Source organism: Lonchura striata, chromosome 4, assembly GCF_046129695.1.
Source record: "Lonchura striata isolate bLonStr1 chromosome 4, bLonStr1.mat, whole genome shotgun sequence".
NCBI lineage: Eukaryota > Metazoa > Chordata > Aves > Passeriformes > Estrildidae > Lonchura > Lonchura striata.
The window spans coordinates 73213207-73235685 of NC_134606.1; the positions used below are offsets into that span (position 1 = coordinate 73213207).

The 22479-nt window shown below is 40.7% G+C and overlaps 2 protein-coding genes across 2 annotated transcripts; both read right to left on the minus strand.

The window, feature by feature from the left end:
* Positions 1 to 2210: 2210 nt before the first annotated feature.
* Positions 2211 to 5250, minus strand: LOC116183588 (interleukin-8-like). Its single transcript, XM_031504655.2, has 4 exons — positions 5187 to 5250; positions 4405 to 4543; positions 2859 to 2942; positions 2211 to 2286 (listed from the first exon to the last, which is right to left on the minus strand). The coding sequence occupies exons 1-4, from the start codon at positions 5248 to 5250 to the stop codon at positions 2211 to 2213; spliced, it is 363 nt and encodes a 120-aa protein (XP_031360515.2).
* A 3616-nt stretch (positions 5251 to 8866) lies between these two features.
* On the minus strand, positions 8867 to 10129 carry LOC110470161 (interleukin-8-like). Its single transcript, XM_031504656.2, has 3 exons — positions 10066 to 10129; positions 9766 to 9901; positions 8867 to 8954 (listed from the first exon to the last, which is right to left on the minus strand). Exons 1-3 carry the CDS (start codon positions 10127 to 10129, stop codon positions 8867 to 8869), a joined length of 288 nt encoding a protein of 95 aa, XP_031360516.2.
* Positions 10130 to 22479: the final 12350 nt, after the last annotated feature.

Consider the following 22479-nt stretch of genomic DNA (forward strand, 5'->3'; position numbering starts at 1 on the left):
TACATACATACTATAAATAAAATGTATCCACTTGGTATGAACAGAAGAGATACTAAGTCCACCTAGAGAATTGTTAGGCACCAGCACCTGGGCTTTACTTGCTCCATAAGGCTGCATTTATTGCTTACTTGCATTTCCTCTCATCAGCTTGGCCAGAGGCATTTTCTGAGTATGCAAGTAAGACCTGGAAGTGGCAGGAGGAAGCACGTGATAAGTTTTAAGAAATTTGTGCCAGGAACTTTTGATTAAATTAGAAGCGGTCAGTGGCCGTAAGACACATCCCACCTTCATCTCTGACTCTCATAAGTGAGATCTGTTTGGTATAACAACTGTAATATGGGAATTTGGTGATCCAATGGATATCAAACAGATGGACAGGTAAAAGCTGGCTGCTCACCAAAACCTGATGGTGCAGGAAGGAACAGTGGATATGTTCAGTCAGATCATGGATTCAGGTCTGAGTCCAGAGCTGCTTTGGTGAGGGGATTGCTGGGGGTCAAACTTCAAACAGAAGACTGAACCCCACAGGGCACTCATGGCATTTTTGAGACCTCCATCACTCTCACCATGTGTGTCTCATCTGATGAGTGCTGCTAGAATCTGCACTTCAGCATTTTCTACCTCAGAAAGTAGATTTATATGGCCAGCCATAAACAGTGTGAAGCAAATCACTAAGATAAAGCATCTTTTTGACTATAGAAAGAAATTAACAATAAATCAAAGGGATTGACACATTAACATTAATGTTCAGCCATATAAGCATGACACTAGAAAAACAACACGTAATAAGTGTGTAAGCTGCAAAATCCTTTTATTTAACAAAAAATGTGGTCTATTAGGGTCTCAGATAGAACATAATGCCAAGGTCGCAGTTCAACCCCCATATTGGCCTTTCGCTAAGAGTTGGACTTGATAATCTTTCTGGATCCCTTCCAACAGATCAATCTGTCAACTAACATGAGAGAAAAAAATTGACCTAATATTTTTTTTTTCTGTTATTGAAGTAAATAATGTGTTATTTTCTTTGGAAATATGACCTCTAAACTTTTCTTGGCATCTATGTGTATGTGTGTCTCTCTGCCTGCATCTTCCTGTCTGTGAGTGGAAACTGCAGCACATCAAATAGAAGTAACAAGGGTGATGTAGTCTCTCTATTTTTAGCTGCTCCCTTCTGAAAGCCCAGAGTTCCCAGTCATTACCCTGAGGCTTACAGTGACTTGGAACTGTTGATGAGACAGGAGGTATTTTAGGTATCAGCCCATGCTTGCTTGCATCTTCCTTAGACCCAGACAAATCCCGTTCAGCTGAAGTCACTTACAAACACTCCCCATTCCTAATCTGATATTCCTATCATACACCCACCATCACCCCGAGGTCTCACTCCTGTGTGCTGATGGTCAGCCTGGAATGTTTTACTTCTATAGGAATGCTGTAATTTTTGTCTTATGTCAATCACTTTGGCTACTTCCTGCAGGGAATTTCACCTGCTAGTTTGTTGCCTAATCAATGACTCTTCCAAGGTCTTTCTGCAGTTCTTTATAGATGAGCCTTGTTTTCACATCATCATTTGGCATCACCAGAGTACTTCAGCTCATGGCAAATGACCTTCCCAGATCCCCTGTGGGACGGCCAAAACTAACAGAACACCACACAAGGTGGTGTAAGAATCCACGGGTGAGGTCCCTTTATCAGTGAAAATTGATCTTTTCATTCTGCCCTTCATCTCTGTGTATTCACCTGTTACTTATCCATTTCCAAGACGTTTTTCTTAGCCTCATTATTTCCAGCGTTTAGTGAGGGCTGTGAAAGGATTTCAGAAAGGCAGTTTGACTCTACCGGTGAGACCTGCCACATCCATGTCTTGTTTTCACCTTCAAATAGCTGCAACAAGGGCATGAGAGATGACTTCCTTCAAACTTACACAGATGCTTCTTTATTATGTGTTTATTCTGTTTCTGTTTAAATCAGGCCATTTAGGGGTAACTAATGTAATCTTGTTTATTCTCATCATTACAATACTTGAACACTTTCATTAACCTTGAACTCTTCGATCTATCACAGACAGAAGTTTAGAGAGAGCAACAGCAAAGAAAATAAGATGACTCAGCAAGCATTTCAGGGAAAGAAAAATAATCAACAGTAGTAATGTAGCAGAGGGGGCATTCTCATCAAAAATTATAGCATTCTCAGCAACAATGTTTTCTCTCATTTCATATCCTTGCAGAAATCCAAGGTTTATTCTTCCTTGACTTTTCTTTGACTGGTGACTCAACATTGTCCCTGGCCCTGTAGATTAAGTATAAAGTGAATTCAGAAATTAAAGAAACAATTACTATTAAGACAAGCTAAGGGAGAGCAGTAAGTGCTCACCAATCATTAATTACTTATTTCTACTGTACCAACCAATTAACATTTGTGAAAAAAAAAAGAAAAAACCAAACCCTAAACTGTTCCTGCATGAACTGCTCCGACAGAAAGAACTTCCATCTGTCTGTGTGCAAAGCAGGGATTTGATTTTCCCTGTCTACAGCAGTAAAAACCCTTGGCAATGCCAGCTGCATGTCTGAATTATACCCATTATGAGGAAGTGAGTTTTTGAGACCTTGATTTTTAGAAGTGTCAAACACACAAAATGTGCAGCCTCTCAGCAGAGGCCTTTTGGGTGGTTTAACACACCAGGAAGATATCAAAGGAAACTATTTCACTCCTCAGGCATGTAGAAATATTGTTTTAGAGAGAACTGATGGAAATCATTAGCTGTGCCTGAAGAGGGTGAACAAGAGGCATGCCAAGAATTTAAGTAGCCTTTTAAAATGAGCTTTCAGGTGCAGGTGTTCTAGGAAACGGAAACAGCTCACCTGGCTAGCAGAGCCTTTACAGTCAGCTGGATCCAGGGTGCAGTGGGCTCCACACACACTTCCCTGCCATCTCTCAGCACAGCTCTGCCAAGAAAGGAGCACAGAAGTTAAGGCCAGGTGTGTCCCTCACTGTTGGGAAGGATGGATAAATATAATTATTCATAATAATACAGCCAGGATGAAAACAATCCTCTGTACTAGCTGGACAATACCCTTAGCTACAGATAAGTCCAAAAGTCAAATGGACTGTTCCATCTCACCCCCCAAAATGTATGGGTCACCCGGCACCTGTATCCCTCCCCCCTAAAACATCAAGTGCTGTAACCCCATTGTCCCAAAGTCTTGTTCCAGCCCACCTTGAAGCCCCCTGATAAGGGGTCTCCAAGGGGCCAGATGCCCTCTTGGAACTTCCCCTCCTCTTGGAACTTCCCCTCTCTTGGATTTTCCCCCCTCTTAGGACCTCCACCCTTTCCTAGAGCATCCTTTTGTCTCTCCCCTCCCCCATCCCCTCTAGCCTCGCCATGTGCTGCATCAGGCAGCTCCAAGCAAGACCTTTCTCCATCCCTAATAAACCTTATTCCCAAGAGCAGCCTGCAGAGATCTCTCGTCTCCATTCATCTAAACCATCCTGGAGCCCAGCACTCCCTACACCTCACACTTCTCCTAATGGCTGGAAATTTCTCATAGCCAGTAGATAAAGGACCTGTTTGGTTTTGGTTTATGTGTTTCGGGGGTTTTATGAATGATGTCAGTACAGGTGTTTATGCTTATAATGAACTTAATGAATTCTCTATTTGGTTTCAGTTCTCTATCTGGCTGTATTTTAGCAGATCTTTCAGGAACCTGATTATCTTGAAAAGTGTTTTTTTTAACCAAGCCTGGCTTAAATTACCTAGAGGGGTGGAATGGGATACCATGCAGTGCTGCACAAACCATTATTTGCTTAAGAAACCATAGTGAAAGCATAACAGCCTGACAGTGCCCTTCTGTTTACTGACTGCACTGCCCTGGTTCCTGTGACTAGTTCCAGGAGTGGCTTTAAATTAAGCTTACTGTATCTTTTGTTTCGTACCCACGTGGAGTATAATCCAAATTCCCCACTCCTCAAACAGAGAAATGCTCCATGTGAAATTCTGACACAGGAAATAACTTGGGGCCTTTCAAACTTTGCCACATGCAGCCAAAGGCAGAGGAAATTGTTTTAATTCATGTCAAGAGGATCAAATTTGTATCTTTGATTGATTTTTCAATGTCAAAGTTATTAATTGTGCTCTGTGTTGTGGGAATCTGATTCTCTCCTCTGATGTTGTTCATAAGTAAGATAACAGCAGAAAGAGATTTAAAATACTGTCTGGAAGCTGCTTGTAACACTGGCTAGGAATAAGCTTATTCCTTTGGACATAAGGCCTCATTCCTGATACTTGATATCTCTGAGGCTTTGCTAGGAAAACATCCCACCACTCACAGTTAATGAGTAAATAGGGTGAGAAATGCTGGGTCCGTTCCTCCTGTAGGAAGCAAGGTGCTATTTAGGAAATGTGCTCACATGATTTCCACATTTTTGCAGTGAGGTCCTCTTCGGCTTAATCTAACATCCTGAACAGTCTTGGGAGGAATGAACTTGGAATGAGTACTTATGCACTGGCATTGGGAGCCTCTTTCTACTGGCTTCTCCAAGGCCTTACCTGTAGAACAAAATTTTGTTATCTCTAGGTATATGAACAGTCTCCTTATTTGCTCCCCTGAAGCAAGCTGTATTCTTTCCTGTAGCCTCATTAGTGTTCCTCAGACACTCTGATTTGCTAGATGCTGAGATAAAAGTAACTGCATCTGGACAAGACAGCAGCTGCATTTTCAGAGCTGTTGGCGTGCAGGTGCATTTGAATTTAAACTTGGATTGCTACGTTTCTGCCATGATCATCTGCTCATATTCCTTATTCGTGCTTGCAAACACGATAATTCTTGCTCTGTCATTAACCTGCCTACCAAGAATAAAATCACAAAAAGGATAAAATTGTTATTTGTAAAAGAAGATCTATATGGATATAGTTTGGGGGAAAAGTCCTGTTTTAATTCAAACACTTATTAAATTTTGAGACAAGTATATATTGTGGCATAGGAATAAATTCATTTGCAGACAGAAGCATATTTTACTCCTGGAAGCATCCACAGCATCCTAGCAGGTACAAATGATTGTTTTTACTTCCAAATGACTGAGGATGCACTTCTCTTGCAAAAAGTCATCACAGACACAGCGTAAGCCCACTTGCATTTGCACGTGTACACTTAGTAATTGCTTACATGATTTTTAAGAAACAATTTTCTTACCTTCTGACCCTGCCATTGAGAGCAAGTAGAGAACCAAAGTGATAGCAACAGATTTGCCACCCATTGCTGTGCACGTTTTCTTCTTGACAGATGTAATGCTCTGGTGCTGTTTCCCATCAGGTTTTATACCTGAAAGGTGTGCTCCCAGCAGCCTGAGTGCTGAGAGGTGGGTTCTGCACATGCAGGTTTCCGAATACATGAGAGTGTTGCATAAGAAACCCAAACCTCTATGCAGTTCCATTCAGTGGCACTTCAAACTTCCCTGGCTTTTGCTGCTGTATATTTTCAATTATTCTTTAAATGGTTATTGTTGTCCATCACTTTCTGTCTGCACTTCTTCATGGAATATTTGCCTTAGCCAACAACGCTAAGCTTGCTCTTGGAAATCAATACAACATTATCAGACATTTCTCAGAGCCAAAATAAAGAGACTTTTTTCCTCCTCTGTGAACATAAAACTTCTGTTCAGCTCTTTGCATCATGCTTAAGTGACTTGTGCAAAAACATTCATTCAGCACCAGCGTAATTACAAGAACTTTTCATCTCAATCTTACACACTATATTTTGGCATGAATCCAATGAAGTTATTTAGTCAGTGTTTTATGAAGACAAGACACAGCTAGTTTCTCTTGTTCTCTGAAAGGATTTTGTCTCTTTCAGTTTGGCTAAAGGGATTTAGATGATTTATTCTGTACTGAGAAGTCTCTCTAGTCATTAAGCAGGAAATGATGAGCTTAAAATGACTGAGGCATTGTCACCAAAGTCACTTAAGCTCTTCTGAAACTTTCATCTGATCAGAATATGAAAGGAGAAAGTATCTGGCAGTAAGGGCTGTAATGATACCTGGTTAAAATAAACACTTAGGATGTTGCTTGTTTTTCTTTCTAACCTAGTGCATTTAGAATAATCACAGGTGTTTAAGACAGCAGATAAACACATGTCATAAGTGACTTCTACTGACAAGGAAGAGCAGCCCAGTCTGGTGAAGGTAGATGCCAAGTCAAAAGAGCCACAGCACTTCACGTAGCAGTCTCCAAGAGCACCAAAACACACTTTTGGAAGCATGAGAGTGGTTGTTGCACTTCTCAGGAAGGTATTCTGTGACTGCACACAGAACAGAGATGTGGTATGTTGTCATTTCTACCCTTGGAATCACATCCCACCAATGAGCCTATGGAGGAAGGTGCAGATGCCTACCCTAGAAGTGCAGCCATTGCTGACATTTTGGACAGAAGAACTGATGAGAAAAGCCCTTTCTCAGTGTGGTTCAGCTCCCAATAATTTGACTGGGATATTGCTTGTGGCAAAGGTTATGTGTATCTGTATTACACTAAAACTGATGGCAGTCCTTTAAGATACACCCAGATTTTTATGGCTGTGCAGATGAAATGGTCTTTCCCAACCTCTCCACATTCTTGGCTGATACTTGCAACATCCTGATTCCAAATTACATCTCTGAAAGAAGATATCTTATAAGAATCCCTCAGGATTATTAACAGGAAGGCTTAGACTTGTAAGACAAGTCTGAACAAAACCTCTCTCTTTGAGAAACCTTGACTCCTTTCCATTCTGAGGTCTAGCAGGCTGTACAATGCTGTGCAGTGGGACAGAGGCAATATGGGGAGAGGGAGGTCAGAATAGTTGTCCTCTTGCACAAGAACTTGCTCAAACACTGCCAAAAAACTCCTTTTATGTCTTGCACCATGAGCAAACATGAGCTGATTGTGCAGAATATGGAGAGGCTCCTTGTTGGAAAAGATCAAACCTAAATAAGTAGCAAAATATTTGCTCAACTTTCCCAGGTGTTAGCTGCTTGAATTTCAACATTCCTTTGTAAATTGCTCTACCAGAGGTAGATGTAAGGCTATATAATGGGAGCTCTGTTTCTTAGGATTTCCCCTGATGTAGTCCTCCCTCCTAACTGGAATTATGGAGGATATTCAGTGACTTCCATAATGTTTATCAGATTTCCCTGTTTCTTTAAGCTGATGAAAACCCTTGTTCATTGTCATGTTCTCAGGTTCTGCACTGTCACTGCTATTGCCTTGTGATTTCTGTGACTGGCCAGTATTTGTTCATTACTATCTGTGAATTTTATCATCCAGACTTCTGAAAACACTGAGTCTCACATGAAAGAGGAAGAAAGTAGATGACTTTCATAATTCCTCTAATTGTCTACACTTTACAGAGGCAGCAATATGCTGTTTCAATTTGCTGGCCCCCACAACTCAGATCCTCCCCCTTGCCCTTCTTGAACCCCTTTATGTGATACAAACTGAAAAAAAACGCTTCCTCTTTTTTTCAGTTCTCTGTTTCAACAAGGAAATTAATAACAAACAATATTGAAGTGAAAACATTTCAACAAGCATTTATTAGATAGGTAAACATAAACATCTTCAATAAATAAATAAATAAATAAATAAATAAATATTATTCTATAAATAAATAAAGTGGTTTTTTTTCTAGCCAAAAGATGTCATTTAAATATATGTTTATACCTTCAAAACACTCATTGACAATAAATAATATATTGAAAATTATGAGACAAAACCTGATGTATCAGAATTTTGACGTCTTAATTCTAGAAGCTCCCCTCTTCAGGCAGTAGCCCACTGTGAGTGGCAGTGATCCAGGTACAGTTGAAGTTACCTGTCTATGCTTTGATGGGAAGAAGTTGTTGCTGGTCTTTTCCTAAACTGCTTGCAAAAAGGGAATGAGTTATTTAGTGAAAACTCCACTGGTCATGCACTGCACTGTTCCAGCTGTGTTTAGCAAAAAATTATTCCAGAATCGTCTCCATATTCCTTCACCAGCCATTTTTCCTGCCTTCTCATTGAGGTGGTAGTGGTTTCTTTCCTATATAAAGAGACCAGTTTAAAAGACTTAAAGTATTGTTGTCGATTAACTACAAAGCAGGGAATGCATATTCTAAATGCTGTGACATTGTAAATGTAGGAGGCAGGAGGAGGTGAACTGTCTTGTGAGATGGGTGAATGTCTTTCCTATTTTTGCCTTGCTGGAGGAGTTAGGACATTTTTCTTCTTTGTTTTAATACACTGCCTCAGGTTTGGTGTTGGCCCTAGAAAGAAAGAAGATGGAAAAGGAAGCTATTAAAAATTAACCATACAACAGTTAAGACTTGCTGGTGTCAGCTGAAATCTACCACTTCGTGCTGCTGTGCCCAAGACCCTCAAAAACTGTGATAGAACCCAATAGACACTGGTACATCATAACATTCCCAAAATTATTCAGCAGCAGTGAATTTCTATCGTTTGATGCTTCACTTGACAAATGGAGCCTGATTTTCTCCCCACTTATTTATGTGCCAGTAGTTTGAAATTTTTTTTTTTTTCAAACTGCTTTCTGCCACTGCAAGCATGAGAAAACTAGTCAGTTAATGCTTGGATTTTCTGAGCAGCTGTGCTGAAGGTTTTCAAAATGCTTGTGCCATAGGGGAGAGGAAGCTAACCTTCTCAGAGATGCGTGGCACAGTAAGGCTTCAGTAGCTAATGCTATAATTAAGGCTCAAAGCAATCACAGTGCTTGTCACAATTAGTGAACACAAAAGGTAATAACTCCCCGAGGAGACAGAATTTTGGAGTGCTTCACACCTGTCTGTGTTTGGTAGTTCAATTAAAATACCAGCTTTCAATAAACTGTGCTTATTGAGGAGAAATGACTCACTTGTCCAGAATTGCCTTGATAATAAGCTTCACCCAGGGAGCACTGGGCTCCAGGCACACTTCTCTGCCATCTCGCAGGGTAGCTCTGCAACAGGGAAAAAAAGAAGGGAAAAGGGCTGTTCAGTGAAATCCAAGGCATTGTCACCTTTCTCTCACAATAACATCATTCTAGGCATATACTGACATGTTCCACTTGAAGCTGTATAAACTGAGGCTGTAGCCTATAACATAAAGAGATCTTTTTCACTAGTTTAGTGTTTTCTCACATCTGTTTGCTTCATGCATTAAACCTTCTGCAGGAATCTCCCTCTTTTAAAAACTGCTTTTTTCCCTCAACTGGCTTTGTATTGGTGTCAGTCTTTCACTGAAGAGTTAAATCTTTCCATCTTGATTCAGAAATTGTACTGCCCAGTCCAGAGGAACTACCAGTCCATAGGAACTTGATTACTTACAGTAAAAGTTCTGGAATGATTTGTAAGCTAATGGTAGTTTTCTTTGGGTTTTTTTGTTTTTTTTTTTTTTTCATTGATTTGAGCAGAAGTGTGATCATTTTTTTGACCTAGCCCTTAAAAGTTTTGTTTTTATCTCTTGATCAGCATGGCTCCATGCCTTTTCACAAGCCAGTGCAATTCAGAGTTTTAGAAAGTTTAGAAAGTTATTTGCTGCCTGATGACTGTGAACTTAGGTCAAAATACTGCATGTGTTTAAAAAGTAGAGATTGGCAAAACAACACTGAGTTCCCAACACGTAGCACGTCGTCTGCAGGAGCAGGGAATGTTGCTATTCTGCTTTCTGAGCAGCTGCTTCTGCCAGAGCATAGAGCACTTACACCCAATTGAGAGCAAAATCTGCTTCCTTCTTGTTAAGTAATCAGGAAGCTTTTGCAAGACACTTACATGACTTCAACATTCTTGCAGTGAGGTCCGCTGGGCGTGAGGTTCACGTTTTGGATGAACTTGGGATGGATGAATTTGGAATGGGTGCTTATGCACTGGCACCGGAGTTCAATGGCTGAGCGTGGCACCGCCTCACCTGGAAATAAAAAATAAAGGTAGAGTGGTTCGCTATTTTCACAGGAAGCACAACATGGGGATTTTGGCTGACAGCATTGGGAGAGTCCTTTGCTGCATTGGTAAGAGAGCACAGTGTCTCCCCACCTCTGGCCATTAGCAGAATTTGAGGAAGGGTTTCCTTACCTTGTGTTCCAAGCGCTGAGAGCAGGAGCAGGGTCAGGACAGCAGCCACAGTCTTGCCAATCATGATGTAAGAACGTGTCTTCCTCCTGTGTCCTGGGCCTGGTTGTGTGCTGGAGGGAGCTCTGGCAGATCCCGGGGTGGAAAGTGTCTGTGCCCTGGGACAGGCTGTGTTTATATCCTGCTGGGGCTCTCCAGCATCACAGGAGGGGTCATAGCCACGGAAACTCCGAACCTGCGAGATGCTGCTGAGCACTGAGTCACAGGTGAGTGGGGAAGCCCCTTTCCCTTCATGACCACAAAACTGCTTCTCTTTAAGAGAAAGCAATTTATGAAGTAAAGACATGTAGATAGAGTTGCCCTGTATTGAGCTGTGTGGAGTCTGTAGGGAGTTTGTAATTTCTTGAAATAATTTTAATCTGTACTTGTGTCCTCCTTGTGACTTTCCACCACAGTTCGAAGGCATTTGCTCTCTGATTTTCCATCTCTGTGTCCTTGGACTTCAATTTCACTTTTTTCCAGTTTTAGACATGATAGAAGTAGGAGTTAATAATTTTAGAAATTATAGAGACTAGCCATCCTTGTCTTTATATTCATGTACATTAAAAAAAAACAAACCACTTTTTATATGCTGACTTTAACACAACTTCAACAGAAATACAGTATTCTTTTCATTAATTCAAATCTAGCTTCACTGAAATAAGCAACAGTACCACTGAGACTCTGTAGTTTCATTGAGAACACACAGAACATGTCAATATGATACAATGAGTTGGTTTGCCTAACCTAAAGTGGATTTTGTTTTTTGAGGATGACTGCTTTTTCTGAAACGAAAACTTTTTAGTTGTTTGCTGCTTTGAATTTGGACAAAGGAAAATTCTAAAAGCTGCTGTAGGATTCTGCTTCTGAAATACAATGAGGCACTTTTGCAAATTTAAATTTGATGCTGTAAAGAGAAGATTTCTTCCCATTATGATGAAAATAAAGAAAACTGAAAATGGGATCATGAAGAAGGATTATTCAGACAAAGTCAGAGGTGTTCAACCATTCCTTTTAACAGTAGAGACAAGTACTATAATATAATCTGGCCTTATTTGGGTTAAACAGTAAGGACTCCCATTACTGTTCCTCTGCCAGGTAATGGGGAAGTCAAAGGAATAAAGCACAGGGCCAGATATTCATGAATGTAGGTTATTTTTCTCTGACTGATCATGAAGGTCTCAGAGATTTGCATAGGCCAGACTGAATGCCAGTCACTATTACCATATCTATCATGTCTGTAATTTATGAATAGCTTTAGAGCACATGATCTGAACAGCAGCTATTCCAGAAGCTATGGAATTAAGCACCTAGTTTCCCTGCCACTTTACAGTTTGCAGCAAATACAGCTGGATTAGCTAATAGATAAATAGATAAACCCCTAATCCCAGCCCTTGCTTGTCTGACCTGAGGTCTGCCTAGGGATTTTCCTCTTCAACCATGGCAATCAGCAGGCATCTAGGAATGTGTAAGAAAAGACTTAAGTGTCTTTGAGACTTACCCCTAGTAGTCTGATTCTGGTTCATTTGCTGCCTTCTGATTCTTTTACAGGATAACAAGAAGCAGATATTGCTCTTTACCCCTGATTTCCACTGGCTTCAGAATTTGTAGGCCTTTATCATGTCTCCAGGTCAACTTCTTTTTGCCAAGTGCTGTTCTGTCCAACAGACTGGGTTGTTTGTTCCTAACTCTGGACTTTTTATTTTCCCCTCACACACTACTTCCATGCACAGCAAGCTGTTTACAGAAATGCAAGCTAGAGCATGAATGGAAAAGTCTTCTGGCCTTCATACAAGGAGAAAATGGAAGGATTAATTGCAGGGCCTAATGAGTGTGGATTTTTTCCCCAAGCATTTCCATTAAACTGTTATTCCTCTTTAATTTCACAAATTATTTGCAGTATCTCAAAAAATAAAAAGTTATTCTTTCTGGGCTCTATATGCAATGAAGCTATTATCCTTTGTCCTCTTTGTGCAAAACCTTCTGCCTGTTCAGTTTTAAGGAAATGTAATTTCTGCTTTCTTGGTCCAGACAGACCAGATGTTTGTGGCTCTGTGTGTCTCTACTCAGATATAAAGAAAGGGTTTAGGTGTTGTATGCTTATCAGAGGCAACATAATGATTCCAGCATAACAAATCCTGATATGGAGCAAAGGGACAGCTGAGCACTGTTCTGGAGGCTGTGCTTTGACTTGCAATCTATGATATAAGGAGCAGAGTGTTCAGGAGTGGCCTGCAAAAAACTCCCAGTCCACAAAGATAAAATCTCTCCTGTGATTACAGAGAGAAGTCAGAAGATATGAACTCTGAATGAAAAGGTCACATGTTTTATTGTAAACTGTGTGATTTGGGCCAAAGAGAGCAGCTGCTGTTCCAATTGATTTAAAAGGACCTTGTTTTGGAGCATGAGGCAGGTGAATGAAACTCTGCTGGAATTTTAGCTCACACACAGGCTGACTGAAGAGAGCCATTGCTAAGCCTTAAATACGAGTGTCATAAATGATATCTAGTATTCTTCAGCTGTATAAACACCTTTTTGTCATAAGGGTCATGAACAGAGTTATTGAGAAACTTCCATTTTCTTGGCAGGAGTGTGCCTTAACAGCTACCAAGCGATAAGATTTCTGAGTACTGACACTTATCAGCAGTATATGACACACAGGAATGCATCCAACTTCTGACACTGGTGTGTGGTCCCACAGTCCCTGTCCAAATCACATGGCAAACTGGTACATGCAGGGTTACTTCAGATCAACCTGGGGGTGCTACAGTAGGCATAGAATTCAGTAATTCCACTAATCAAGGCTTCCACATCACTTATACTATAGAAAACAACAGGCAGGAGAGAGGCTGAGGTACCCAAGTGAAAACACTGCATTTTCTCAGATAATTTTCAGTGTGCTCCTGCCTTTCTGTGACTTGAATGGAAATTTGCATTTCCTTATGCCCACATCAGCAGAGAGGAATTTCTTTCCCCTGGGGGGATCCTTGCAGTGCCCTGTCCTCATTTCCCTCAATGACTGTTCACTACTATCTTTACTAATTCTGCCTCATGCCTGGAATTTTGCATCCAAACATGTAAAAGATGATTTAAAAATTGCTGAGCAGCTGAGTCAGTCCATGTGACCTGGCAAGGTTTTTTTGAAAGAGTGTTTTGTTCCACAGGAAAGGGTAGTCCTCTTTCGCTTTGGATTTCCTTTAGGCAAACTCTTCCTCTTAATTTCTTACACTTCTGTGACCCTGTATGCAAGATCTCTCCATATTTTTGATCTGCAATAGGAAAATACTTGAATATCTTTGTGGCTTTTTCCTGGCAGCTGGGGTCTTTAGTTTCATCTGTGTTCTAGAGGTGAGATGGTCTCTTGTGTGAGCCTTTCCTGAGGAAAGTTGGCTGACTTGAGAGGGCCAAACAAAGAATGAATTATAGTTACAAATGCCATAACTCTATGTCTTTCACAACTACTATTCCTTAATTAGACATCAAGAAACTCCACAAGATTTTAAATTTGCAAGCTTTCACACTGGATGACTTTTACATGAAAAATATAGAATAAAGGGCTGTAATTAGAAACATGACCATGAGATTCACTTTTAGTATCTGTCTTCTGATGAGCTTCTGCAATGTCTGATCAGTCCTGTGCAAAAATATTAATTCTCTTTTATTTAGTTAATGTGCAATTCTACAAGTCCAGCTTGTTTTGCTGTGCTCTCCATCTCAGGAGAGGCTCGCTGAAATTTGTGTGGCTGCCTTCTCCCCTCTTGCTGAAACTGTTTGTGTCTGATATTTGCCTTCATTTAAAAAAATGGAAATAGCATTTGATCATTTTTAGAAGTGGAGGGTCTTTGCCAAATCAGTCCTGCACTGGGCAGGTGTTACAAAGGTCACTGTGCGAGTGGTTTAAGGAAGGAGAATTAATTAGTCATGAGATTGCACAGTCTCCTGAGAGCAAGGATGAGAGGCAGAGCTCTGCTGGACCACAGCACTGCTTCCTCAGAGCACAAGAGATGATGATCCCTATTCCTGTATTTTCCGTGCAGCCCGTGATTCTTGCTGCACAGAAGCACAGTTGCAACATCTCTGCTGGTGAATGTTTTTTTCCACCTGCCCTGCTGATGAGATCTCTGGTTCACAGGCAGGTGAAGCACCCTGGAGTTCTGTCTCGATAGCACCGGGCACATGGATGTCCCTGCTGCAGGAGTACACAATTATATCACACACCTAAAACCATTGCTAGCACTTCTTTCTCTCTCTCTCCTGAATTTTGATTTTCCAGTGTTCATCCTGCTGGCTTTTCTAGGTCCTGGTGTTGTGCATTTAATTCTCCACGCTTGCAGCTGCACATCTAAGATTCACTAATGGTGATGCTGAGCTTTGCTTCAGCACTCCCCAAGCTTCCAGCAGAGTATTTGTGGTTGACTCAGAACTTGATTCACATTTTTCAGCACTTTGAAGGACTCCAGAATTGCAGTTCTTCCTTTCTGTGACCCTTGGCATATTCAGAATACAACAAAACCCAATTACTGATCGAGTTTGATGGAAAATATCTGTCTTTGTGTATTCCTGGGTTTTTCCCATGTATGTAATAACTGCATAGGAAATGAAATCATCTCCAGAAAAGGGAAGTAGTATTGGAAGGGAGAAAAAAAAAAAAGAAAAAGAAGAAATGGACAGGACACTGCCTGAAACATTGCCAGGATATTCAGGCTACTCAGCATGCAGCAACTTCTTCAAAGAAAAAAGAGACCAGATTAATTGCATTAATTGCATTTTTAAGAAAAAGACTAATTGCGATAGGATTACTCAGGGATTTTCCAGTATTGCAATATATGGTATCATCATGTATTGTCTTTCCTATTAGATAGATACCTTTTTTCATTAATCATCACATGTAACTGAAAACCTATTACAATACATTAACAAAAGAGTTACTCAGAAAAATATTTTTCCTGGTGTGACAAAGCCAAGATTTCCAGGACTGAGCAGGAAGAGTAGTTGAGATCCTTGGGAGTAGCACTTACTTATGCTCCCTTCCTTATTCCCTGGCCTCCTCTTTGCCAGCCTATATCCCCTCAGCTGTCCCAAAACTAGAAGCCTGTGTTCTAGGGTTTACCTGCTTGGGAGAAAAGGATAAAATAATGACAGCTTTTCCAAAGATATAGTATTTTCAAGCACTTTATCAAAGTAGAATTTAAAACCCTATGGTTCATTCCACGGGCATTGCAATTCTACTCACCCTTACTGGTCTTAATCAGGAATAAATTAAAATAAATGGAGTCACGCTTCAGCACTGTATGTAGATCCGAAGAGAACAAGGTCCTGAACTCAGAGGAACTGAGATGGTGCAAAGCACAACAGCTATAAGCTATGAGCTATGAGAAAAAGAGTGTGCATTGGCCTCAAATTCCAACATCTACTTTCCCTGCTTGGGAACACTGTGCTGGAAGATAATGATTTTCAAGGAAATCAAACTGATTTTTCTTGTCACCGGATTTTCCTCTTCTTTCTTTCATTTCATGTTGTTTCATTCCCATATGAAATGGAAAGCCCCAGGGAATAATTTACATTGTATTGATTTGTTGGGAATTCCTGCCGTAGAGAGCTTCCTTTAACTCCAGTGAATTTTGTAACACCGATCATGAGTTAGCAGCAGGTCAAACAAATGCTTCAGGTATGACCTGTTTGCCTTCTCCCATTCCTCACAGGTATGTAACAGCAAACCAGAATACTTGTGGGACAGGGAGAGTTTGCACCTTGGATTTTTTCCAAGCATTCACAAGTAGCTCTCTAGATGTTTAAAGACCCAGTGGTATAAAGACAGAGTTCATATTGTTTTAAGCCTCCATAGATTGCCTGAAGAATTACAGCACTTTTGGAAAGCAACACTATATGGGTATAAAGTATCTTGGATTTTGTGAATTTAGCATTTAAAATACCATTGTTCAGGAGTGTAAATCTCTGCCTAACTATCTTGGTATTTATACACTGAATCATATCTCCTCTGCACACTAATTTCCTAGTGCACTTGCAATTCACCCTGGTGCATTGGGAGAAAAGGATTAAGCTAATCTTTAACTCTTCAGAAGAAAGTGACTGGACATTTTAAAGTAGTGATTTGTAATCACTTCCCACCCAGATCAATCTTCTTCATCAAAGGTAGAGCCTATCTCTCTATGACTGACTTATGTCTCTGGGCCTGACGTCTACCAAACCACCATCAGCCAAGGTTTGAGTTGGCTTGGACAGTCACAGTTAGAACTGCAAGTGTGTTTATACCTTTAGCAATTCCTAAGGTGTGTTCTGAACTTCCAGAAGTTCTACTCTCCTTCTGCCATTCCCACCTTACTCTCTCTTCACTGTTCGAGTTCAGTGGTTATTTCTGGGCTTGAATTTTTTTTGCATTAAAGGCATCACCTCCTCTTCATTTGATGAAAAGTATTTGTCATTTGGATTCAATGAAATGCAGAAATTACTCTTGTATGTCACTGTTTCTCTTACTTTCAGCACAGAGCTAATTTCGTTGTAGAGAAAGGAATATGATTAGCATAAACAACTGCATTGCTGTGTGACACAGAACATCAGTGGTCAATACCAAACTCAGATATCTGAATATATAATGTAGATCACGGATATAAACCTACAGCAGCGAGTTTGATTTTCCCCAGCACCTTTTTCCCGAAGGTCTGGCAATACCTGTTTGTTAGGTCCAACCAGTGGAGGTACCCAATCCCAGTACAATTAATCAGAAAACTATCCATTATGAACACAGGGCATGGAGCCGAATGTTTAATCACCCACAGAAAACCATATCCTTCCCCATTCCTCTGAAGTGCAATAACCACCCGAGAGCTTGGAAACTGCTAAGAGTCATTATGAGCTTTGGTTCCAGCCACTGTTTTATCATTTTCATTCCTGGAGCTTCATGTGTGACTGCATACCAGCTGGAAGCCTTTCATAAGGTTCGTGCCATCAATCACACATATTCTTCACAGGACATTTCTATTTCTCCTGGAAAACCCCCATGATTTCAGCAGCTTTAGAGGACAGAAACTCCTTGGCTGCTAAGATGTCCTCCAGATGAGTTGCTTATAGACTGTCAGGGAGTAAATACGAAATGCAAGACACCTAGGACCATTTCTTCTTGGTTAGACTTCATGCTTCATCCACTTTTTGGCTTATATGATGTTTTAAAGATTCTCTCCTGAAAAGGTTTTCACCATGTATTCTAGTTATACTACAGCTGGGACAGTTTTCAGGCAATAGTGCCTTAAACAGCAATTACCAGGCTGTAGCAGTGGTGGTGCACAATTATTGGTACATCAGGGTTTGGTTTGCACTTTAGTGAGAGTGATGTAGTGGTTTTGATCAAAGAACACTTACTTAACTACAGTTTGAAAACAATTTCCTTCCACCTCATGTTGCAAGATGAGCAGGATGTTCACTTGTTGACTTGAACGTCACTGTTCACCTTTCACACAAGTTCCTGAAGTACATTATAGACATGTGGGAAAGGGAATAGCTACAGATCACACTTGAACTTGCAGCCCTTCTTATTATAAACTTAAAGTAATAAAACTTCAGTTTTAAGCTACAGAATTGGACGGGAAAGAGAAAATGAGTTCTGGAGTGTGTTTGTGCAACCTCATTAAAATTTTTTGTCTTTTATGACCACTTTCAAGATAGGCTCCATTTATTGACCATCAAACCCTGAAATATACACTCAGAATGAAAAAGCTGCTGTATTCTTTGTTGCTCTAGTGGAAGTAATCTCCCCATGATGGACAGTTAGATCCTGTCCAAAGCTTTCTGTCACAGTAGAATTTTTCATCATGTACTTTCTGGATTGGGTGTTTTGTGATCCCTGTTTACAAAGTTGTGTGTCATGGTCTGAACTCATCCCAGAGAACTCTGAAAGTAATTCTTGTAATTCTGTATAAGCCACTGCATGTCCTATCCTTTTCACAGCCCATTCCAAAAGGAAATGCCAAACATCATGGTAATCATTTACCAAAAGAAATTCCAGATGAAAAGCATGTGTCTGGAGCAGAAGGCATAAGAGCAAAGCGATTTGATTTTTAAACACATTTTTTGAGTAATTATGTGATTTTTTTTTTCCTCAGTAAGAAACATAAGCCAAGTGGCAGAAGTTCAGACAATTAATTGCCTTCTTTCTGAAGATACAAAAAATATTTTTATTTTTTAAGCAGGACATTAAAGGAAGTTATGTAACACCATTGTGAGTTCCTTGGAGCCCTCCTTTATTTGCTTGTCTTTATTTCTTCTCTGAATCAAAGATGGTTTCCAATCTACAGCTATTGCACTGCTTTGCTATGTTTTCAACAGATTAATCCAGAAAGGAATAGTGGTTCTCCTTAATATGCAATCACAGTGGATTTTCAGTGGAGGACTTTTGGGGCTGACTTTGAGACCTGGGAATAGGATGGGCTAAAATTCCTGAGGTGCCCATCATTACAGACAGGTTTTCTTCATTTCAGTGCTGGTCATTTTGCTTTTAGTGTGGTTCTTCTTCTTTTGTGGGGGTGCATTTTATCATCTGGAAATCTACACTGGTGGTGAAATAACTGAGGAGATGGTGCAAAAGCTAGACTGCAAAGGAAAGAAGAGGCCAGGACTGAAAAAGAAATAAAAACATCTGAGTGGCTTCCCCAAAACTGTGTATCTCAATTAGTGTACACAGCACAACCTGGAAAATTATTTACTGTGATCTGTTGCACGAAGCATCAGACAGAAAATATCTGAAGGATTAGTGGCAGGGGCTCTACAGCCTTTATGAACCAAGGCATCATGAATTTAAATAGTACAACACAATGGAATTTCAACGCACAATGCCATTTTTATCACAGAACCAACCTTACTAACATATAGGTCACTTCATTTCATGACAAGTTTGCTCACGTTTGCTCTTCCTGCTAAGAGCAGTGGGTATAAATTAAAGAAGTGCTGGATATCTCTGGTATAGCATGCTGGATCTATGAACCTCAGCAGCAGCCAGCAAGGGTGTGAAGCACTCGGTTCTGATCAGGAAGCAGTCAGATCATACTGGAATGACTTCCAGTGCACATCTTCTATCCCAGCTGGAGCACTGCAGCTAAAGTGTGATGGTACAGAGGGAGAACAAGCAGGCTGGAGGCACAGAAGCTGTTGTTGCCCAGGGGAATTGCAAAAGGCCAGCACATTGCACCTTGGCTTCTTTCCAGGGCCTCATCCTCAAACCTGTGTGACAGCCATCACCCATTTCAAAGTGATTAATCGCTGGGGTGTCCACAGGGCATTTTCATGTCATTCCTGTTCTTGGAAGGAGGAACTTGGTAATGACTTCCAGCAAGACAGACAATCAAATCCTCCCTGCATCATGTTGCAATGTCCTGGTATTGCAGTGTCATACCAAGAGCGCCGTGTGCGGCGTCAGCTCTGCACTGATGGCACGCACACAAAGCCAGTGTCATTTTGGAAGAATTGTGGTGGTCCCTCTCTCAGGAGAGCAGGGCACCATCCTGCCTGGCAGCAGGAATTTTCCCTAAGGCTCCACCCAAGGATATGGAATTGCTTTGTGATAATGCCTATTTTCTTCTGTGGAATGTGATGCAAATTTCCTCAGGCAAGTTATCAGTCTGGCCTTTCACATTTAAAGTTGTACCATTGAATAAATGGCCTGATTTTCACATTTTTAATTGCAGATTAAGTCATTGGGTATGTGGGAAAGCAATAATCAAGAGAATTTCAGTATTTTGCTTTCCAAGTGCACCTGTGAAAGGACTGCAGTGGATGAAGTCCTTGCAATGCAATGTACTACATGAACCCATTAGGGATTTTCAGCTTTAGGTAAATCCAGTGTGAAAGAAAATTATAAGGACTACCCAAGACAAATGCAGCAAGTAAATTATATTTATCGCATGCACATGATTTGGAAGATGGATAGATTCAGAGGAAAGATAATCTCATGCCTAAAGTGTTATCCTGGAACGATGGCGACTTCAGTGCAGCTCTTGGCTTTGGAGCAGAGGTTTGTGACTCTGGGATAGTTGAATAAGCCAGGATTTGCCAAGTCCTTATCAAAGATGAGACTGTCATCCTCAAAGGTTCTGCCAGAGCAAATGAATTACTGCTGAAGATCGAAGCTTTATTTCCTTGTGCCTGACTTCTCCTCAACACAATTACATGGCTGTGCAGATTGAAAGTGCCTGTCTCCCAGGAGATGAGTTTGAGTTACTGAAACTTTTAGAATCATTTCTAGAGCTTCAGAAGAGGAAACACTAAAATATACAGTATGGAGAAAGGTTAGCGGCCTTGAGAACTTAATTATTAATATTTTAATAATTTTGTAGATATATATGCATTAAAAAAAAACAGAAGTAGAGGATTGCCAAGGATTACTTGGATTAAATAAGGAATTGGCACAATTCTCAAACACAAGTAGTACAGACTTTGGACAATGTAAGTGATACTGGGTTTTCTTTCTTTCAAAAGTAGGGTTTGGGAGTTACCAAGCATACTTGGAAATATGGATTTAGAAGACCTTTGAAAGAAACATCAACTTTATTCTGTATGTTTTATGTGAAACAATACAAATTATAGGTACATAATCTTATCTTTAATGTTTCAATAACTTTAACCCTTTAAAAAGAAATCATGCGAATATGTGACTCAGAAAAACTGTCTTGCTTTCTTTGTTTCTGGGACAGATCTGCCTTATAATCCTTTGGAAAGGATTCAAGCAATATATTTCAGCCTCAACACATTTCATAAACAAATAAACTACCACAGGATAAAGGATTTGAGGTGGATTATCATTTTGTTCCACACCTTGCAGCCAGGAAATTCAGCCACCAGTGACACACTGGTTTCAAGGCAGTCCATTTTGTTTTTCTAGTAGTGCCTGTTACAGACACCACCTGAAAGCTGAACTTCCTGCTTAAAGCTGACACAGGTATCAACACTTTAATGAAGGATTTGCATGATTTATTTCTCTTCTCTTCTGCATTATTTGTCCTAACGCATTGTTGGGAATTGCAAGAGTCTTATTCACCCCACTGAAGTCACTGAGGTGATTTCCCTGACCCACTTGCCTCTTCTGTAATCTGATAATTTTCCTCCCATCTCACATGCATTAGCAAGATCTCCAAAGTAAAAAACACTGTCAAGACTTCCTGTTGGCATGTGATGCATTTCTTTCTTGTGGGTATCATTCACCATTTTTTGGGCTTCAAAGGTTTAATGGCTCTGTTTCAGAAAGTGTGAAAGAGGTAAATATAATAAGCTTCTGATCATTTAATATTTCATTTCAAAAGGTCCACGATGAAGCACCAGATGACCAGACACCAGTAAGAAGGAGATGCTATTGCAGGGTGTACCAACTTGCCAGAATCTGAGGTATTGGTAATTCCCAAATTGCAGAAAGTCTGTCTCTCAGTCCCCCTGCCAAAGCAGAAGTCATAATTCATCTATGCTGGTTTCCAGGTTGTTTATTCTGTTTATCTCTAACATGTTCTGCTGCCCTGCCCAGCTCTGTCCTGCAGGGCAGCGTGTGGGGCTCTGCCCTCAGTGGGATGTTACAAACATTAAATACCAGAAACTCCCTGGGCTGCATTTACAATAACGTGCCAATATCTGTCACCTACGTTGGACAGTGTGTCCCCAGCCTGAACCAACAGAAAAATGCCAACCCCACAGTGAAACATGGAAGGCATGAAGAAGGAGAGAAAGGACAAGGCACACCCAGTTTCCTCCATCTTGTCCCCTTTGGACCCCTCATCTAGAGTCCTAAAATTTTACTTTTGCACCCGTGCCATGCTTAATTATTAGTTATATCAAACACTCAGAGCTTGTAATTCATCCTGTAAGATTGAAAACTCTTTTCCATGGCCAGAGATCACAGACAGTGTCTCTGGGGGCTCTGTACAGGGGGATTCCTGACCCACTGCCAGGGTCCCAGACCTTCCAGGGCAGCCAGAGGGAAGCCCTGGATTCCCATACCAACTGAGAATGTTGCTACTTGCAGCAGAACTGAATTCAGAGTATGCACTTGAAAACATCTTTATGTGCGTCCCCTGCTCTTACATGAATCACAATATTTAAATTTTTCCACCTTTTTTTTTCCCCCCACCAATTGATTTTACAGCTTCAGTGAGAGAGCACCCAGGAAATACTACCAGGAGTCAGTGCTCAAGTTTGCAGCAAGTGGGCAAGTTTTGGCAGGTGGATATTGGGGCCCAGGAAAGACTCCCTAAGGCCCTGGGAGCCAAACACCTGAACCCAGCAGGTTGGGTAGGCACCTCACTGCCCAGCTGTGTCCCACAGAGCCTCAGCAAGGAGATCCTGGCAGGATCTTCAACCAAGAGCCTACATTACCAGCAAAGTTCA

Bases quoted from the DNA above. Each gene is read 5' to 3' on its own strand.
- LOC116183588 (XM_031504655.2), bottom strand. From the start codon at position 5,250: ATGGGTGGCAAATCTGTTGCTATCACTTTGGTTCTCTACTTGCTCTCA. The intron at 4,544-5,186 runs GTAAGAAAATTG...TTTGTTCTACAG, and splicing joins CTCAATGGCAGGGTCAGAAG to GTAAGGCCTTGGAGAAGCCA. The intron at 2,943-4,404 runs GTGAGCACATTT...CTTTCTTGGCAG, and splicing joins TGCAAAAATGTGGAAATCAT to AGCTGTGCTGAGAGATGGCA.
- LOC110470161 (XM_031504656.2), bottom strand. From the start codon at position 10,129: ATGATTGGCAAGACTGTGGCTGCTGTCCTGACCCTGCTCCTGCTCTCA. The intron at 9,902-10,065 runs GTAAGGAAACCC...TTTTATTTCCAG, and splicing joins CTCAGCGCTTGGAACACAAG to GTGAGGCGGTGCCACGCTCA. The intron at 8,955-9,765 runs GTAAGTGTCTTG...TCCCTGTTGCAG, and splicing joins TGCAAGAATGTTGAAGTCAT to AGCTACCCTGCGAGATGGCA.